General features: G+C 33.9%; 1 protein-coding gene and 1 long non-coding RNA gene across 2 annotated transcripts in view; one reads left to right on the forward strand and one right to left on the reverse strand.

Moving 5' to 3' along the window:
* LOC149774853 (hemicentin-1-like) overlaps positions 1-18,294 on the forward strand; it is a 159,359-nt gene that overhangs the window by 110,233 nt on the left and 30,832 nt on the right. Inside the window, exon 11 of the mRNA XM_089944663.1 lies at positions 12,599-12,898. Coding sequence (XP_089800789.1) covers positions 12,599-12,898 — 300 coding nt within the window. The remainder of the gene's footprint in view (positions 1-12,598; positions 12,899-18,294) is intronic.
* Positions 3,373-5,579, reverse strand: LOC149774854 (uncharacterized). Its single transcript, XR_016416690.1, has 2 exons — positions 4,648-5,579; positions 3,373-3,844 (listed from the first exon to the last, which is right to left on the reverse strand). It is a non-coding gene; the product is annotated as an uncharacterized LOC149774854 (long non-coding RNA).

Raw genomic sequence — 18,294 nt, forward strand, 5'->3', positions numbered from 1 at the left:
CTATAGAGTGCACTGACACTAGGTCAGAACTGTAATTGTACCTTTTTCCATAAGTCATCTTGGTCACACAAAAGATTGGCATTGTTTCTAAGGACATTTAAGCATAACAGTATACAAGTTCTCCTACATCTGTACATTGGATTTTTACCGACGCCTGTGTCACACTTCTGATGTTCATGAAACTAGATTACTACCATTCTTCATCTGCAGTGAAAGTACAAAATCTATAATATTTTCCTCATTTATGTAACAATCAGACGTGATGCTAGTAACCAATCGCAGCAGTTAAGGGGGAAGTTTCTAAACTAGCTGTTATTGGTTTTGTCATGCAGATGATGCCAACAACTAACCAGTGAGACACAGATTTACTAATTAGCAGCCTATGATATTGGTTTGCAAAGTTATGTTGGTTACTAGTGAGTGCACCAACAAAGCCTGATCAGCTACAATGCAAACAGCCAGAACAGCATTTTTAACTAGTTGTTTGCATAGTTGACCTTATATATTAAGCATGATTGGTAGACACATTTGCAGCTTCGAATTGCTTAAATTTCACACATGACTTGAGATTCCTCTCCCAAGATGTGTTTGGAGTTGTGTGGTCTTGTTTAAATGCTAAATTACTTTAAGATGACTTTACTACCATTGAAGCAAATCGTGTTCTTATGACAGATTCAAAGATTACAGTGTTTAACTCAGTTGGTCATAGACCAAGGAATGTAATGGAATTGTCTGTCTGTTATCCATCTATTAACACAAGTTTATTCTTACTACTGATCCTAAACTACTTGTGTGTTTGCTATGAAACATTAAATACACAATCATCCTGCAGTCTGGTTGTTCCTAAACGAAAACAATGCCACATGGACATCCAATATGGCCACCTGAAAATCTTGTTATCACAAATCCTCTTGAATGGAATATCACATCAAACACTGACTAACTTCTTATAAAGTTTATTTCATCCCAAAGAGAAAATGATGCTGAGCTGGCAACCAATACAGCAGCTGCAGAAGCCATTTTGAAAATCTTGTTAATGCTTCTCCTCTTGAACATAAAGACATATTGACATGGGATTTTTGCCAGAAGACCTCTTATAATATCTAGTTAGTCCTAAATGAAAATTGTGTTAGTTTCACATCCATCTTGAACATCATGTCACTACTTTTCCTGAATGGATAGTCATATCAACATGGGGTTTACACTATAAGACTTTTTTATGTCTAGTTGGTCTGTTATGATGTTATGTATATCTATATTTTTTGTACATTTTAATCATGTAATAAGTATGATTTTTTTTGGCTTTAAATTGTAATGGTCATTTGTAGTCAAGATAATAGATAGCTATTTTTTTACTCGGATGTAAAAATATATTTTAAGATATTACAAATGTAAATTAGATCGAATCTTTAAACAGATGTATTGTTTCTAATAATAAACATGGTGACAATTTTGGGGGTAATTTCTCACTGGCTGGTTGGGTCAGGTGGATTCCTAGAAGAATTAATTCCCCATTTGATGGGTTAGCTCATGTGAAGAGGTATTGTAAAATATTAGATTGAGTTCTTAAGTCTGTCATGTGGGGTATATTGCAAAATAAAGTCATAATAGTCTCTTGAAGGTGTATATAAGGAGAGAACTGAACAGTTATTTCATTCCTATTTTGGATTAATTTCTGTTTGGAATTCTTATTTCATGTGTTGAAATCAGTCTGCAGATGTTTTTAATGTTGTGTTTAGATAAATTGGAAGAGGACATTTGTTAGATTTATTCATTGGAATTGCAAAATGTTCATTGTACTTGAAGATTATTTTGGGACTATTGTGAATGGTTGAAAACAAATTTGAGGATCCGAAATTCATTTCAAAAGATTGGATTCTTTTGGACTTGAAGATCCTTTTAGGATTATTTTGGATTCAATTCATAATAAATTCTTCTTACATTTTTATTTTATAACTTTGATAATTAAATTATTTGTTTTACAAAACTTAGTTTCACCAAATTTTGTTGCTTAATTTTGTATGACCATATAATCAGTTTTGAAAATCTTATTGTTATTCCTCCTGAACGAAAATGGGGCTTTAAGCAGCTTATGATGCCTGGTCCTAAATGAAAATGGTGCCACTAATACATCCACTAAATCACCGCTGCAGCCATGTTGACAGTCGTTTTATCACTAGTTTTCTTGAATAAATGTCATATCAGCATGGGGTCATCACTGTCTAGTTGTTCCTAATTGAAAGTGGTGACAGTCCCAAACCAAAATTGCAAGCTTGTTTTAAAGCTTGCAGCAAGCTTGCCACAAGCTTATTTATAAAGCTTGCGGCAAGCTTGTATTTGGAACATTGCAGCAAGCTTGCGCAAGCTTATTTATAAAGCTTGCGGCAAGCTTGTATTTGGAACATTGCAGCAAGCTTGCGGCAAGCTTGTATTTGGAACATTGCAGCAAGCTTGCGCAAGCTTATTTATAAAGCTTGTGGCAAGCTTGTATTTGGAACATTGCAGCAAGCTTGCGGCAAGCTTGTATTTGGAACATTGCAGCAAGCTTGCACAAGCATGCGCAAGCTTGTTATTTATTTACCTAGTACAATAAGTATACACAAGCTTGTGCAAGCTTGTTACTAGCTTGCGCAAGCTTGTTACTAGCTTGTTGCAAGCTTGCAGAGATTTCTTGCTAAAAGCATCTGGGCTTTCAAAAATCAGACATGATTGTGTTTTCCCCCCTTCCAAAAAACCCCCTGAAAATGTGAAGGGGGGGGGTCTGGGAGTCCGAAGGCCCCTGTCCAAAAATGCATTTTAGACTCAACTGCTCCTGGTGGACCAAATTATCATAATATATTGCAAAGTTTTACTTCATTCCAATGAAGTAATCTGCATATTTAATGATTAAATAATGCAATCTTATAGTTGCAATGCAGTGGAAAACAAATCTGTTCTGCCAAAACATTAAGTTTAATTCCATTGTTCAAGTTTATTCATTCACTGCAAGCTTACCCAAGGCTGCAGAAGTTTTATGTGTTCCCCTAGCTGCAAGTGTCACGCCCCTATGAAATGATCATGAATAATGAATGAACTGTTCATGAACTTGGTTCAAGAACCATTCATGAAAGTTCATCAAAAGGTTCATGAATTATTCTAGAATGTGCATGAATTGAAAACAGTCCACAAATTGGATCATCATCATTCATGAACAAGTGCATGAACATATTCATGAACTATGATGAACAAAGTTTCTCAATGATTCATGACTTCATGAACAGTGCCTATAAAACAAAATATGATAACCTGACAAGTCACAAATACCTATTCATCCTGAATCATACAATAACCTTAGATGGGGGATGGGGTTAATACAGTATAAAATGCAACATATTATCTTAAAAACTGTATTTGATTTCAGATAAATTTAAACTGACAAGTGATATTCTTTTTTTTTTACCCTTAGCAACACTTTTTGTATGTTCTGTAATTTTTCTTTGAAAAATGTTCAAGAGATATTGGGGCAGTTGCCTGCAATCAACTGTTGAAGCATATTTCATCATCATGGGGCTGTCTTTCAGCAGGGGTTTCTCCTGACCAATCTTCTTCCAGAGACTGACCTGTCTGATAACTCTTTTGTGAAGATGTTCAGGGTCTATAATTTAATCAAATCCTGTCCATTGTCACTACTGAATGTCTCCTTCTGCAACTTAAGCTGTTCCATCTGATTACTGTTTGGATCTTTAACATTGTTGCAGCAGTCACAATTTAATGTCTCTTCCATCTTGAATCCTCCAGTTTTCAAATTTTCATCCTTAACCTACAAACTTCATCCTCTAACAATTTTACTTTTCTGCTGTCTGGTCTGAAAAAAAGGTAAAGTTAGTTAATTACAGATAATCTCTGATCAACATTGTTTTTAGCTTTTAGCACATTATCATTGTACCCCACTTTACTTACTGGAATAATATGATCCAACTCAAAAATGATTTAATCCCTTACACATAATACTGAGCATTTATATTATTGCAGAATTTTGTCACTGTTTTATATTAACTGAATCTGTCTAGCCATAGGTATAGTCACAGGAGACGGATGTTTTATTCAGTAAAATATGACATTTTTTTTTACAACACCGTTACACTAAATAACCGTATATATTACAGATAACGGTTATTTCATGCTTTCAAATATTTTCGCCATTTTTTATTGATAAAACGCCAGACTTGTGTGGTATAGGCCCTTAGTATGTCACTAATGCAACCACTCCGACTCCGCATGTTGCGTATAGCTGCTTCCGGTTTCATCACGTTGTTATTTGCACTTTTATTGTGAACAGTTTCACGCATTAACTAGTTTCTTAAGGTTTTTTTTTTTAAATTACGAAATTACATCAGATTATAGAAATAGTGATGTCATGTAAAAGAAAACGATCTCGAACATCTCAACTCCTATCGATATCGAACCATGTCTGGTATCGAGAACTGGGGGGTGGGGGTGATAATGTTTAGTGATTTTCAAAACTTCGATGAGCAAGTTTAAATTAGGTCTGAACAAAATCGTGTCATTAGCTTGGTTATAAATAATATGATGACATATATAAACCAATAAAATATCCATATAACTTCTACTGAAATAATCACGAATGACCAAGAAAAAGATACTCACCGTAATTCTGGTCATCCGGGCTTGGTACGCTTTTCCGCCTAATTTTGCTCTCACCAAATCATTTCCTTCACATTCTTCAAAGTCGCTTCTCTGCACTTCTACTTACTTTAAAAAAATGATATTGAAAATATTCTCATCTGTCCATTCCATGGAGTCCACGGTTTTTGTTCGAGGTTTTTGCCTAACGGTCTGCATGATCTTTGGTTTCTGAGGAAGCTTAACTGTTGAAATCGCGCGCGTATATTAATCAATCATATCACGTCTTTTTTCAAAGTCATCCAATCAGAATAATCGTTGTTAATATATTTCGGTTTTTACTGCAAATTGGCAACCAGTGACTAAGTCAATAGAATATGCAGTTTATAACAGTAATGGAGAGAAGAAAAAAAACGTTAGGACAAAGTCATTGAAAGCTTTTTAAAGCAAATACATTTTGTTGATGCTGGCCAGAAAATATTTTCCCATATTAATCCAGAAATACTCAGGTTAAGTAAACAAGTATTGAATTAAAGATCTGTATGAACATTTATACAGTATATCATTTTAAAAAAAGAAGAAAAAATTCACCTTTATTTAAATTTCACTAATATTGTGAGAAGTTTGTATGATAAATTTTCATGAACATTTTATGAATATAATGATATAGATATTTAATATACATTTTTTTAAGAAATACCATGGTATTGCATCAAAGTACTTGAATTGTTCATGAACCATTAGTTCATGACATTTCAGGAACTTCAAAGATATTATAATAGTTCATAAAAATTCATCAGTGTGTTCATGAACTTCAAGTACATGATTCATCAAAATTCTTGAAGTTCATGAACTTACTTGAGGAACTTTCATGAACACTTCATGATTGTTCATCAAGTCATGACTTTGTTTTCGTAGGGGCGTGACAGTGATGGTGCCTGCTACTTGGATACATGGTCTCAAACTTTCACAAGCAATGGATATATATATATATATATATATATATATATATATATATATATATATATGAAGAAACTTGTTGCAAGCTAGTTTAAATTTACTTTCTGAAACATACAAGAAAGCTTGCGCAAGCTAGTTTTACTTTCTGATGAAAACAAGCTTGCGTAAGCTAATTTTACTTTCTGAAGAAAACAAGTAAGCTTGCGCAAGCTAGTTTTACTTTATGAAACAAACAAGAAAGCTTGTGCAAGCTAGTTTTAATTTCTGAAGCAAACAAGAAAGCTTGTACAAGCTTGTGCAAGCTTGCGGTTATATCCAGCTATCTTTCCTAAGCCTGCACTTGCTTGTACAAGCTTGCGCAAGCATCCATGTTAGCTTATAAACATCAAACTAGCTTATCGCAAGCTTACCGCAAGCTTGCCACAAGCTTTCAGCAAGGATGCATTTTGGTTTGGGGTGTGGCCACCATAATGGCCATCTTATAACTATTTCTGTTAGATGGCTGGTCATATCAATATTTGCTTCTGCTATAAAACTTCTGATGTCAAGTTGTTCCTAACTGGAAATGGTGCTAATCTGATATCCAGTATGATCACCATTGGATCTGTCAACCTTTCTTATTCTTTCTACTCCAAAATGGAAAGTCATGTCAGCATGGGATTTTCATCCAAATACGTCCTATAGTGACTCTTTTGCTAATGACTTAAACTTGTACTGACCTGATATCTTGAAAATATTGTTATATTTCTACTACTACCAAATAAATGGTCGGAAAACATCTTTATGCTACCTAGTTGCTCCTACAAAAAATGGTACCAATGGTACACCCAGTATGGTTGCCACAATATTCATCTTTACAATTTGTAATGTCAGTACTTCCCTAAATGGATGGTCATATTGACATGGAGGTTGTCATCAAAAGACTTAAATGACCAATATAATCACCAAGGCAGAAAATTAGGAATTTTTGTTATTGCTGAAGAATATTTTAGATTGTTTCAACTTTCAGCAGTTATAATGAAGTGGTCTTATCTTGAATTCCTGGATATTCTTGTTGGCCAGTAGACCATCAGTCCCATTAAAGGAATCTTGCTGGCTCTAATGACCATACACCAAGATAGCTTATGGTATGTCATTCATCTGTCAGAAGAATTAAACTGTTAGATACCTAATTTGTGTATAACTTAACGGAAAATAACAGACATAAATTTGACCCTTGATCAAAATGGACAGATCTGGGAAGGCAAAAATGTGTTAAAAAAGACTTTTTCAAAGCTTTTACAATGGATTTAATTGCAATATTCCTCAGAGGAATAGTCCCTGGAAATCTTATGTGTACATCTATGATCAACAAGTACTGCTTGTCTGACTTGGTCTTAGGTAAGGGAACAACACATTCTACCATTATTCTGCTAAATGGTTAGACATATGCAGGAATAAGTTACAGAAGAGCCTTAAGTATCGTCTGATTGGGTTTTCCTACCATTTGACACGTATGACAAGATCTACAGTATTTATAAACATACATTTTAAGTTTTGGCCAATAAAAAAGATTCATGATCTTCAGACAAGTCTTACTGATCTGTATGGGACCAGCCAATGGAGTTTCATGGGCTAGACTTAGAACTTCCTGGTGATATAACTCACGAACAACATTTGGATATCTCATGCACCACTCGTCACCAGCAGATATCTCAGGTGGTCCCCATTTGCTCATAAGGACCCTATTTTTCACAAAATAACAAGCTAATGCTTTTATGGCTTCAGTTTTATTAATAGCCCTTTGAAATCTCATAATCGTATTCCTGTTCAGCAACTATTGCTTGTCTTTTGTCACTCTGATTAGAATTGAGAGAATGAGTAGTAGAAAGAGGATCACTGTGATTAATACATCTTGATCAATACAAGGAGCAAAAGTGCCCTCATCAGCAGACTGACTAATAAATGTGTCAGCTAAAGGAATAAATTCCTAATCAACATTATTCTCATGAGTTTCCTTTTCCATAGCTCTAGTAAATGCACAAGCTGGACATAAATCAGGGATTTTACGTTCAGGTTTATTCCAAACAAGGCTTGTCAGTTGCAAGTGGATTAACCACAACCTTGTCTCCAGCTATGATATTGCATAGCAATCAGTGATTATCCTGAATGGGTAAAGAAGTCACCTCTCCTACAGTCTTTGATCCTGAGACTAAGGCTGATAATAAGTTAACAAAATGGAGAGGAATATTAGCAAAGCCACACCTTACATGCTGAATAAAACAGTTTCACTAGATGAAGACTTCTCAGAAAAAGGCAAAGTACTTGATAATAAAAATGTTGAGAACTCCTATGACTCTTAATATTTTTATAGGGATAGGCTTGGCAAAATCACAAAAAATGATGCAGAACCTTTTGACACGAATGTTTCAAAATTCTCCATAATGAAATCAGACTGAGGTCTGTTTGACAAAACATTTGTATTGTTTTCAATACATGACCCTGACCATGACCTCATAGAAATAAAAGCAATTGGAATAGCTCTCTTGATTCTGCTGCTTTTTTAAAATCTGTAGCAATTAGAAATAGCATGCCATTTTTACAATAAATTCATGTAAGAAGAGATAAGGATTTCTGATCAGTCAGATTCTAAACATTGTGAGTCAAGGAATGCTTGCTAGTTCTAATTCTTTTAATCTAAGTTGCATTTCTCTTGCTTCTTTCTCTCGTTGCATTTGCATTTGCCTCTCTTTTCTTCCTCTTTCTATCAGATTATGGATTTTTCTCTTTACCTTTATTCCATCTGGACTTTTTAAAACTAATTATGTTAATTTCCTGTCCAAACAAGATAAGACTTCCTAATCAAACCAAAAGCATTTTTATCAAGAAAAATCTCTTCATCCAAATAATGAACCAAAATATTCTTCATTAAAGAAGACTTTGCATCAGAAAAGTCATTTGCAAACTCAAGCAAATTGTCCTTATCAATGGCTAACCCTTCCTGTGTATGATTTAAAATAATGTTCTTCACTTTAGATGATAAGGAAAAAATATGCTGGTTTTGCTAAAAGTTTCTCAAATATGTGAAATTAAAATACCAGGAACTTAGAAAATTGTAAACAAAGTGAAATTAAATTTCAAAAGCAACTGTAATTTCTCAGAAATATATTTACAAAATTTGTATCTTGGATGAGCTCCAAATTTCTGTTATGACCATAAGCTACTGGTAAGTAATAGAAAAGAGCAAAAACAAACAAGTTTTGTAACATTCTACAGATTATTAATTTCCTTTCAATACAAAGTGAAAATTTAAAATGTACTTTTATTGCAAATTAAAGTTCTTTCACATGTACAAAAGTATAGAGTATTCAGAATGTAATAATGAATTCCAGTGGTGTTTTGAAGTCCAGTCATGAATATGCTGATGTGTCCATAGCCTGTATCATGGTGATGTACTAACAGTCTTGATGATATAATCCAGAATATTTTCAGATAAATTCATAGTTACTCCCAAAATAGTGATAAGAGGTTAGTGTTAGGACTGGTTGACCCAGCCTCAGGATAATGTGACTGGGTGGGACATTATGCTGCATGTTTACAGCATGATGCCCCATTGCCAGACTATAAGCTGTCACACTGCAGACTTCATAGTGATAAGACTACAATTGTTATAGCTACATTAAAGATATTTAAAAATAATTAAAAAAAACCACTTGTACATGTATAGTCATATCACAAAAACCTTTCATGTTTGGTTCCTTCTAAATAAAAATGATGCTAGTCTGACATCTTGTGTTTACATCTTGGTATTTGTCTTGAAAATCATGTCAGTATTTCAGAATGGATGGTCATATTCATATGTGTTTTGCACTTAAAGGCTTCAAAAGAATGAAGGGATCAGAGTATTAATTAATTTTCCATAAATTAATGTTAATATATTAAGAAAAAAAAGTTATGTTTCCATTGGATTGCCGTGCAACCCATACATACTTTCATTCATTAAAGTTAAATAATTGTTTTTCAGCATTTTTTTAGTCTTAGTTGTGTTGAACAAAGTGATGCCTTAGCTGTTATGCACCAGATAACACAGCCATGCACCAAGGGTTTATGTGTTATTTTATCAGTAGGAAATTAAACATATGATGTCAAAGTAAAATTAAATATTATTCTGTGAACTTTTGGTCAGGGCAGTCATTCATTGATATTTTGACAAGACTGCTTCGAGAATATAAACTTTATTCATAAGAAGTTTGTGTACTTACGGCATCACTTATAATGGTGGATTGATTTGAGCCTTCTCCCAAATCCTGTGGTGTTTCCATTTGCTATTCTTTAGACCACTATGATTTATATCAAGGCATGCACTTGTCGACGCAAGGGGAGTGAAAGCAACCATTCCTGAATCTATTCCTTTTGGATGGATTGTGGGCAACTGTAGAGTCAACCTTTTGCACATGACTTAGGTTTTTTTATTTTGTTGATTTCAGTTGTTAACAAACAAAGAATAAAAGGGTATATATTGATTACTCTGAGGTCTGATTTCAACATTACCCTCCTTCACATAGACAATGCACTGAGTGAAAAGTAGAAGACAGAAAGTCTCTGCTGTTATATTGAAACATTCCTGATTTAAAGGAGTGGTGGATAAATTATAAAATATGTGTATACAGCTTGCACCGGAGAAATGAAATCTTTGATTAAAGTATTTGGTATACCCTCCCATTTGTTTTTATCTGACTACTGATTTTAAAAATAAAAGTCATCAAGGATTGTAAAAATGCAACAACTTCAGAAGTCATTTCATTAAAAATTTGTATTTTCAAACTGATTGTTGCCAGGTTATCTAAAAAATGTAAACTTAATTGTTGCCATGTCAAATGAAATGGGGGTTTCTTTACTGACATGGTCACCATAATAGTTCATTATCTTTGATTATCTCAATAATTACTTAAATTTTGGAGTTACATCTTATTGAGCACATCCAAAAAGGACAGTGAGCAGTCTGTCTGCTTGTTTACATCAAGAGCATCCACTTAGCATGAAACACCAAAAAGGTGACAGTGTTGGATACTCACTAGTGACAGTCGGGTTACTATATACACCTTTGAATGTATTGTTACTGATTGCCTGATGTACTTGTTTCCCATCATAATTTGTTCCATACTTCTAAATTCACCTTAAACACTGTAACCTTTTTGGTTTGCAGTGTGCAAGAAATTGTATTTTCATCTTATCAGGTGTTATTTAAGTCCTGAGTTAAAAATGCCTGGACTCCCATTTAAACACTGTTGTTCATCCCTACCAGATATAAAGTATGTAATTGCTGTATCCAATAAAATTCTCTATCTTTCTGATAAATGGTGCAACTTGAGAGCTGTGGATCAGATTTCATGATTTGTATTATCCGATAATGAAAACTGTTTATGCGGTCGTCATATAGGTTAAAGTTTTTAGACCTTCGGGAATCCTTTTGGTTATGAATATCCCGAAAGTGATATTTTATTCTCACTTGGAAATCCCTTTTAGTTTCACCTAGGTATTGTTTGCCACATAGTTTGCAACTTAGTAAGTAGATGATATTTCTTGTGTTAAAATGTCCAGTTAATTTACAGTTAAGGTAGTAAATGCATTTCTATATATTTTAGATTTAGCCATTTTCATGTAGAAACTGCAAGTAATAGTCTCATAATATATTACTTTTCTTGCAAAAGTTTTACTCATCTATGGGTAAAAGTAAGGCTGGTAAGTTTCTTTGAGGTTTCTAAAAGGATATTGTTCCATCAGCTGACAAATTTGGTACAATTTGTAAATCTAGTGTGCAGGTTAATTTCTAGTCCTCAACCTATTTTTTCTCTGTGCCTACACTCTAAAAGATAGTCAGGCACCTTGGGATTTTACAAATTTGGAAAGTGGTTTTCTGGATTTTTTGTATAGAGGGATCAAATGGTTTGGTAGCAAAAAATGCTTGGCTCTTCGCATTTTGTAAACAGGTTTAATTTCCAGTTTTCTCTTTTTGGTCATGATCACATCTCTTCCAGTGACTGTAGCTGGATAGAAATGTTGAAGCACTTCCATCAAGATGTAGCTATTCATATACTTATCCCACAATTTATTAATCCTGCTACCACGGTAGATGCCCTCCTCTTTTTTCATGGAAGTGAAAATATCCTCATTGTTGCCTTCTTGATTGGCATTATGATCATGTCTGTTATTACAGACATTTATTTGTGGATCATTCAGATGGCCTCGTGGTTCTTGTGGTTAGTGTCCACCTAAGATGCAGGAGGTCAAGGGTTTGAACCCCAGCTAAGTCAAAATGGTATTAGCAGCTGCTTCACTAGGTACTCAGCATTAAGAGGTTAGTGTTAGGACTGGTTGGCCTCAGGTGTCAGGATAACATGACAATGTGGGACATGATGCCTGAGTGCTAGGCTTCACTACAAACTGACATACTTTAGACATCAAACTAAAATTGTTTAAGTGCTGTTAAAAGTACAAAGACACACACATTTATTTGTGAATCTGAATCAATCTGGAATTATTCTTCATTATCATCTGCTTTTTTGAACATTATGGCCAATGTCTGATGCATTAACATATGACTGCTGTGGCATTTTTTACTTTGCTGATGGCCAACAAACTTTTGATGTGCTTTTAGCTTTAACTGGGCATAACATTTTCTATTATTTCATAGCTATTTGCAGTTGTTGCAACATTGTCTTTTGCCATCCAGCTGGAAAGTTGAATATATGATTTGAATCTCCCATTGTAGTTTTCATTTGCATAAGAACAGGGTGTTGCCATCTTGAAGACAATCCTGTGTGGTTCCACATTAACACTTGACCTTCCTCATTAGCATAGGATTCATGAGGAGGCCATAATGTCATCACCTATTTGATCTACATATTCTCATGTGTTGGGATGGATTTGGTTTGTAGTTGCACTCTAGAAGAAAAAAATTAAAATAAAAGTAGTATTGTTTGTGACCCTTGACAGGTTTTACTGTTATGCAATAACCAAATGTTAATTATTACAGGTCATCCAAGGACGGATTTTCGATATCCTCTAGTGACCAAGGTTTATAGCAAGCGGTTTGGAAATGCAAGTCTGAGCTACACAGTGATATCACTACCAGAACCAATATTTAACTGGACCTTCATTGGAAATGGAAGTGAGAACAGATGGCTGCCTGATTCTGCAACCAAGTATGATAATGGATTACAGTCTGTATTGATGTTTCAAAACCTGAGTATCAATGACTTTGGATTTTACAAAGTCGTAGCAAAAAATACATTTCCTACATCAGCCATAGAAGTGTTTCAGCTGATACTGGCAAGTAAGTAACTTGTCAGCATAGTCATCAATTGTCACACCTGTACGAAAACTTCTGCCCTGACTTTAACCACATTCCAGGTGGAATTTTAAAGTGGATTTCACTTAAAGCCTAGATTCCACTTATTATAAATTTTAGGTGGGTTCAGGGCGGATTCAGGGTGGAATACAGACCGAAATATGCAAATTAGTCTGTCTATTGCTAGATGGAATTTGTTTATTCCGCCTACTAGGCGGAATTAGTTTATTCCGCCTACTAGGTGGAATTTGTTTATTCCGTCTACTAGGCGGAATCTGTTTATTCCACTTATTTAGCCTAGATTCCCCTTATTATCACTTTTAGTCAGATTCGGGGTGGAATATTGCTTGAAATTACTGTTACTAGGCGGAATCTTTATTTCTGCCTAATTACATGGAAATACCTGCAGAAACCCCATCCAATAATGAAAATGTCAAGGCAGATTTCAGATGGGTTTTTTAAAAGCATTTTCTGCCTAAACCATGAAAAATATACTTCAGATTTCTATTATGTATTAAACTGCCGAATGATTTTTTAGATATTATTGGGAATCAATGATAAATATTCACAGTAATATTTAAAATGGATCATAAATTTTATTTTGACAGACATTATCAAATAAGATTTAGGTTTTACTTGTCCTAAGGGGCAATGCCATTTTCTTTCTTGCATACAAAATTTAATCCAACATGGCATCACTTAGTAATATTCATTTCACTTTAAAGTTTGGTGAGATTTCACACATATTTTGACCAAAACTTTCATTGAAATTATGTTGAGGTCTCACTCAAATTTCTTTGAAATATTTGTGAGGTTTCACAAAAAAATTGACTAAAACTTTTGTAAGATTTCACTAAAATTTTGATCATTATATAGTATTTTATTGAAGTTTTTTTTAGTGTTTCAGACATTTCAGCAGGTTTCAAAGAAATAATGGATATGAATTAAACAGGACTTTATTAACCAAGGTGATATTTAAGTGTACATGAAAACAATTATACTGATGTTGTAATTATATGACATCCAAGGCAAGAGAAATGGGAGTTAATACTAATAAAAACAATAATAATTATAATGACTTTATTTAGAGAAGGTAATTCAATTAGTTACATAACTAATCTACCTTGAGGCCTTCTATATGTGATGTACAACATATACAGTATATACAACATGATATGAAGTATCTGAAACTAAATAATTAAGTGGTTTTAAAAATCAAAGTATCAAGCCTGGAACATATGCACAGGCATCTGTGAACACATTTAACATATATAAAATATAAAATATTAATCTGCATTGAAAAAATTAAGCCGTGAAAATAATGCCAAATTACAGAAAAGCATCCATTTGAGACAATTTGATTATGAGAAGAAGAAAAGCTAGGAGCCTGCCTTATGTCACTTGTACTGTAGACTGGATTTTTGATTGCATAAACTATGATGCTGTTGTGGTCTCTCAAATTAGTCCTTGTTCCAAAAGCATCCGTGAAAAACGTTTATCATGATATAATAACTCTTATTTTACACTGAATTCCAACACACCAAGAATATTTTGATAATATACACAATAATGCCTCACGAGATTGAAAGTAGATTCTACTTTTCGGCCAAGAAAAATCCGCAAAGATATGACTATCTTTGATAGACATGGATATCTGGCAACAATTCCCACCAGTGATCTACACATTGTCCCTCCTTAAATTCTGAAGTTAATCAGTTTGGAGTTGTATATTACTTCGAAATCATCCCGATTCAATTCCTTGTCCTATTTAGCATGTTAGCCGCTACTGTAAAGCTCTTTATGGCACAAAAAGCAAAATGCTTGTCCTGGCGTTCAGTTTTCATACATATTGACCAGTTATGTTCCCATCAAATTTGCGTTCAGGGTATTCTCATTGCCGCACATTTTTCAAATGGTTATTCAATCTCTTGTCCCACTTGAAAATTCGAATCGCCATGTTTAGTAAACATGCTCTTTCCCATCAGTTTCTGTTACACGACGATTCGTTGGGCAATTACAAAATGTTGACCAATCAGAAAGCTTTATACAACAATCCTCTGTTAAACAATAAATGGAACAAATACTTATTTGAAAGCTCCTTGTGGAATGGGACCAAATAGAGCATTATTTAAAAAAGAGTTTCGGAGACGATATTAAAAAATGGGTCCATATCGAGGAAATTCAGGTCAGGGGAAAAGTGAAATTATGTTTTAAAATGGAAAACAAGATGAAAACTTGTTCGAGAGCAGTTCAATCCAATTGAAGTTAAATAAAAATACAACAATAACAACAACAAATTTGAAAAAGAAATTTAACAAGGAAAGCTGTGGAAAGAAGTTATAAATTGTGCCCAAAATAAACAATAAAAATTTACAGCTATCAGAAACAGGAAATATAAATGCTGCTGAAAATCATTCAAATTGTACCAGAAACAATAAATTTTATTATATCTTATTGATATTTTTATTGAACTGTCAGTGATATTACAATCACAAAATATCACTCTATTTTCAGTCATTTAACTTTACAGACACACAAAAGCCAAGTCCTAATTATGCCCTATTTAACTGATGTAAATGACTAAGTTCTTCATTCGCCTTGATGTTGGTTAGAAAATAAACAAAGTCCAGATTCCTCCTTTCATACAATAGATGCCAGTGACTAAGTTCCTAATTCCACCTAGATGGTGGGTGGAAAATCAACTAAGTCCAAAATTATGCCTAAAGATGTATTTATAGCAGGAATTTGACAAAAGTCCATCTTAGAGTTAGACGGACTCTTAGATGGATTCATCTTTGACTTTTCAAATTTTCCATGTCTGCCTTTGTAGTAACCAGATTTTTTTACATTTTAGGCAGATTCCACCTGGAGTCTGCTTAAGTTCCAGGTGGAATCTGCCTAATTATTTTGTATGGGCGTTGTTTATTATTGAAGTTGTAAAGACCTTTTGCTTCTATCTTTCTCATTCTCTGATCGAATACTGTACAGAACTTTAGTTTGCACAGAAATAATTAAAAATACAAAATTCCTCAAGTATGCAATATATTTTGTCATAATTTTGTTTCCTGTTTGGTGACTGGGACATTTGCAAATTATGTTTTTCACTACTAATCATAGACCAGAAAAGCTTAAGTGTTGTCTGTTTGTAACAAGATAACCGGGTGAGATTTCTGGATTCACAACAGAACACTTTTGACAATGATATAAATACAATGTTTAATAATGAATGATTTGAATGATCAATTAATTATGTATAATGTGTGCATATATATAATCCAAATATTGGAATAATTAACATAAGAATGCACGGACTTAAAAATGAAAAATAAAATAAATTACTTTACAAAATACAAAGACAATGGGTGAATGGTTCACAGTGATTTCACAATAAAAAGATTGATATAGTTTACTCAGCTAGTAAACAATGTAGAATTTTACTTGTGTAGTAAAATGAATTCACTCAGATAGTGACAAAATAACCGGGTGGGATTTCCTATTTCACAACAGAACACTATTGACGATGATTTAAATACAATGTTTAATAATGAATGATTTGAATGATCAATTAATTATGAATAATGTGTGTGTATATATAATCCAAATATTGGATTAATTAACATAAGAATGCACAGGCTTAATAATGAAAAATACAAATAAATTAATTTGCAGAATACAAAAACCAGGTGTGAATGGTTCCCAGTGATTTCACAATGAAAAGATGGATATAGTTTACTCAACTATTAAACAATGTAGAATTTTACTCATGTAGTAAAATGAATTCAGTAAAATTATGCAAACAAAAAGGGACAGATATACAAATTATCTTTACAGTCCCAAAAGATATAATGGGTATTCCGAACCCCAAAATTAGCCCATGGATAAAAGATTATATGTAAGGAGATACACTCCATCATCAGCACACTTTATTTCAGCTCCATGGTTGCTACAGTTCAGCTTCACAGCTGCTTAAGGTTAATTCCTGTGGTTGTCTTTACAGTTTGCACCATTTCGATCTCGATCACTCCGATAACTTTGAATGCTTGGGTCACTCTAGACACTCTAGCCACTCTATATGCTCCAGACACTCTGGACAGCTCTACACACTCTGGACCCTCAGGACTCCAGACCCTCCAGACAGCTGTAGAGCTGTGTAGAGCTGTCCAGAGAGTGTAGAGCTGTGTAGAACAATGAACAATTAATTATGAATAATGCCTGCATATATATAATCCAAATATTGGATTAATTAATATAAGAATGCACAGACTTAATAATGAAAAATACAAATAAATTGCTTTACAAAATGCAAATACAATGGGTGAATGGTTCACATTGATTTCACAATGAGAAGATGCATATAGTTTACTCAGCTAGTAAACAATGTAGAATTTTACTCATGTAGTAAAAATCAATTCATTCAGATAGTGAAATTATGCAAACAAAAAAGGGACAGATGTACAACTTATCTTTACAGTCCCGAAAGCTACAATGGGTTTTGTGAACCCCAAAATTAGCCCACAGCTAAAAGATTACATGTAAGGAGATACACTCCGTCATCAGCACACTTTATTTCAGCTCCACGGCTGCTACAGTTCAGCTTCACGGCTCCTACGGTTAATTCATGTCGTTGGCTTTACAGCTTGCACCAATAACTTTGAGCGCTCGGGTCACTCTAGACACTCTAGCCACCTGGACACTCTAGTCACTCTAGACACCCCAGACAATCTAGACACTCCAGACACTCTGGACAGCTCTACACACTCTGGAGAGCTGAAAATATATCCTATAGTATGTACTATACATGACACGGGCATAATAATGTATTGACATTATACACGGTAAGTTATACAGATTACATTACTGGCACAATAATTACAAAACAACAGGTTCAGAAGTAAACCTAACCCTGTTCGATAAAAATCCTACTGTACTAAACATTTCTTAAAAATGTAGTTTTATATTACTAATATAAGTCCCTTGCTAAGTCGCAAACAATATAAATATGTGCATTATTTTGCGTAAACCAAAGCTACATAGCAAACATACAGAAACAAACATGGTAGTACAAGTTACATCTTACATACAAGAAATTAATAAACTTACATGCCTCTACAGCTGAAGATGTGCAAGTCCTTAAAGTAGACCATTGACTGACAAGACAATCCGTAATGTAAAGAGTTTTACCTATGGTGAGGTATTTATACACAGATATCGTCTGTGTACTAAAGGCATTCGGTTCTTCTCAGCGAAAGCACTTCGTATGTGTGGCATAGGATGCACCAAACTCACTATTTCAAAATACAACACAATATACATAAATCACCCTCGGGTATCGTTGTACACAAAAAACAAAACCTGAGTACATGTATTTAATAAATTAAAGA

Source organism: Sinohyriopsis cumingii, unplaced genomic scaffold (genome assembly GCF_028554795.1).
Source record: "Sinohyriopsis cumingii isolate HCF-2022 unplaced genomic scaffold, ASM2855479v2 utg000127l, whole genome shotgun sequence".
In the NCBI taxonomy this organism is placed as follows: domain Eukaryota; kingdom Metazoa; phylum Mollusca; class Bivalvia; order Unionida; family Unionidae; genus Sinohyriopsis; species Sinohyriopsis cumingii.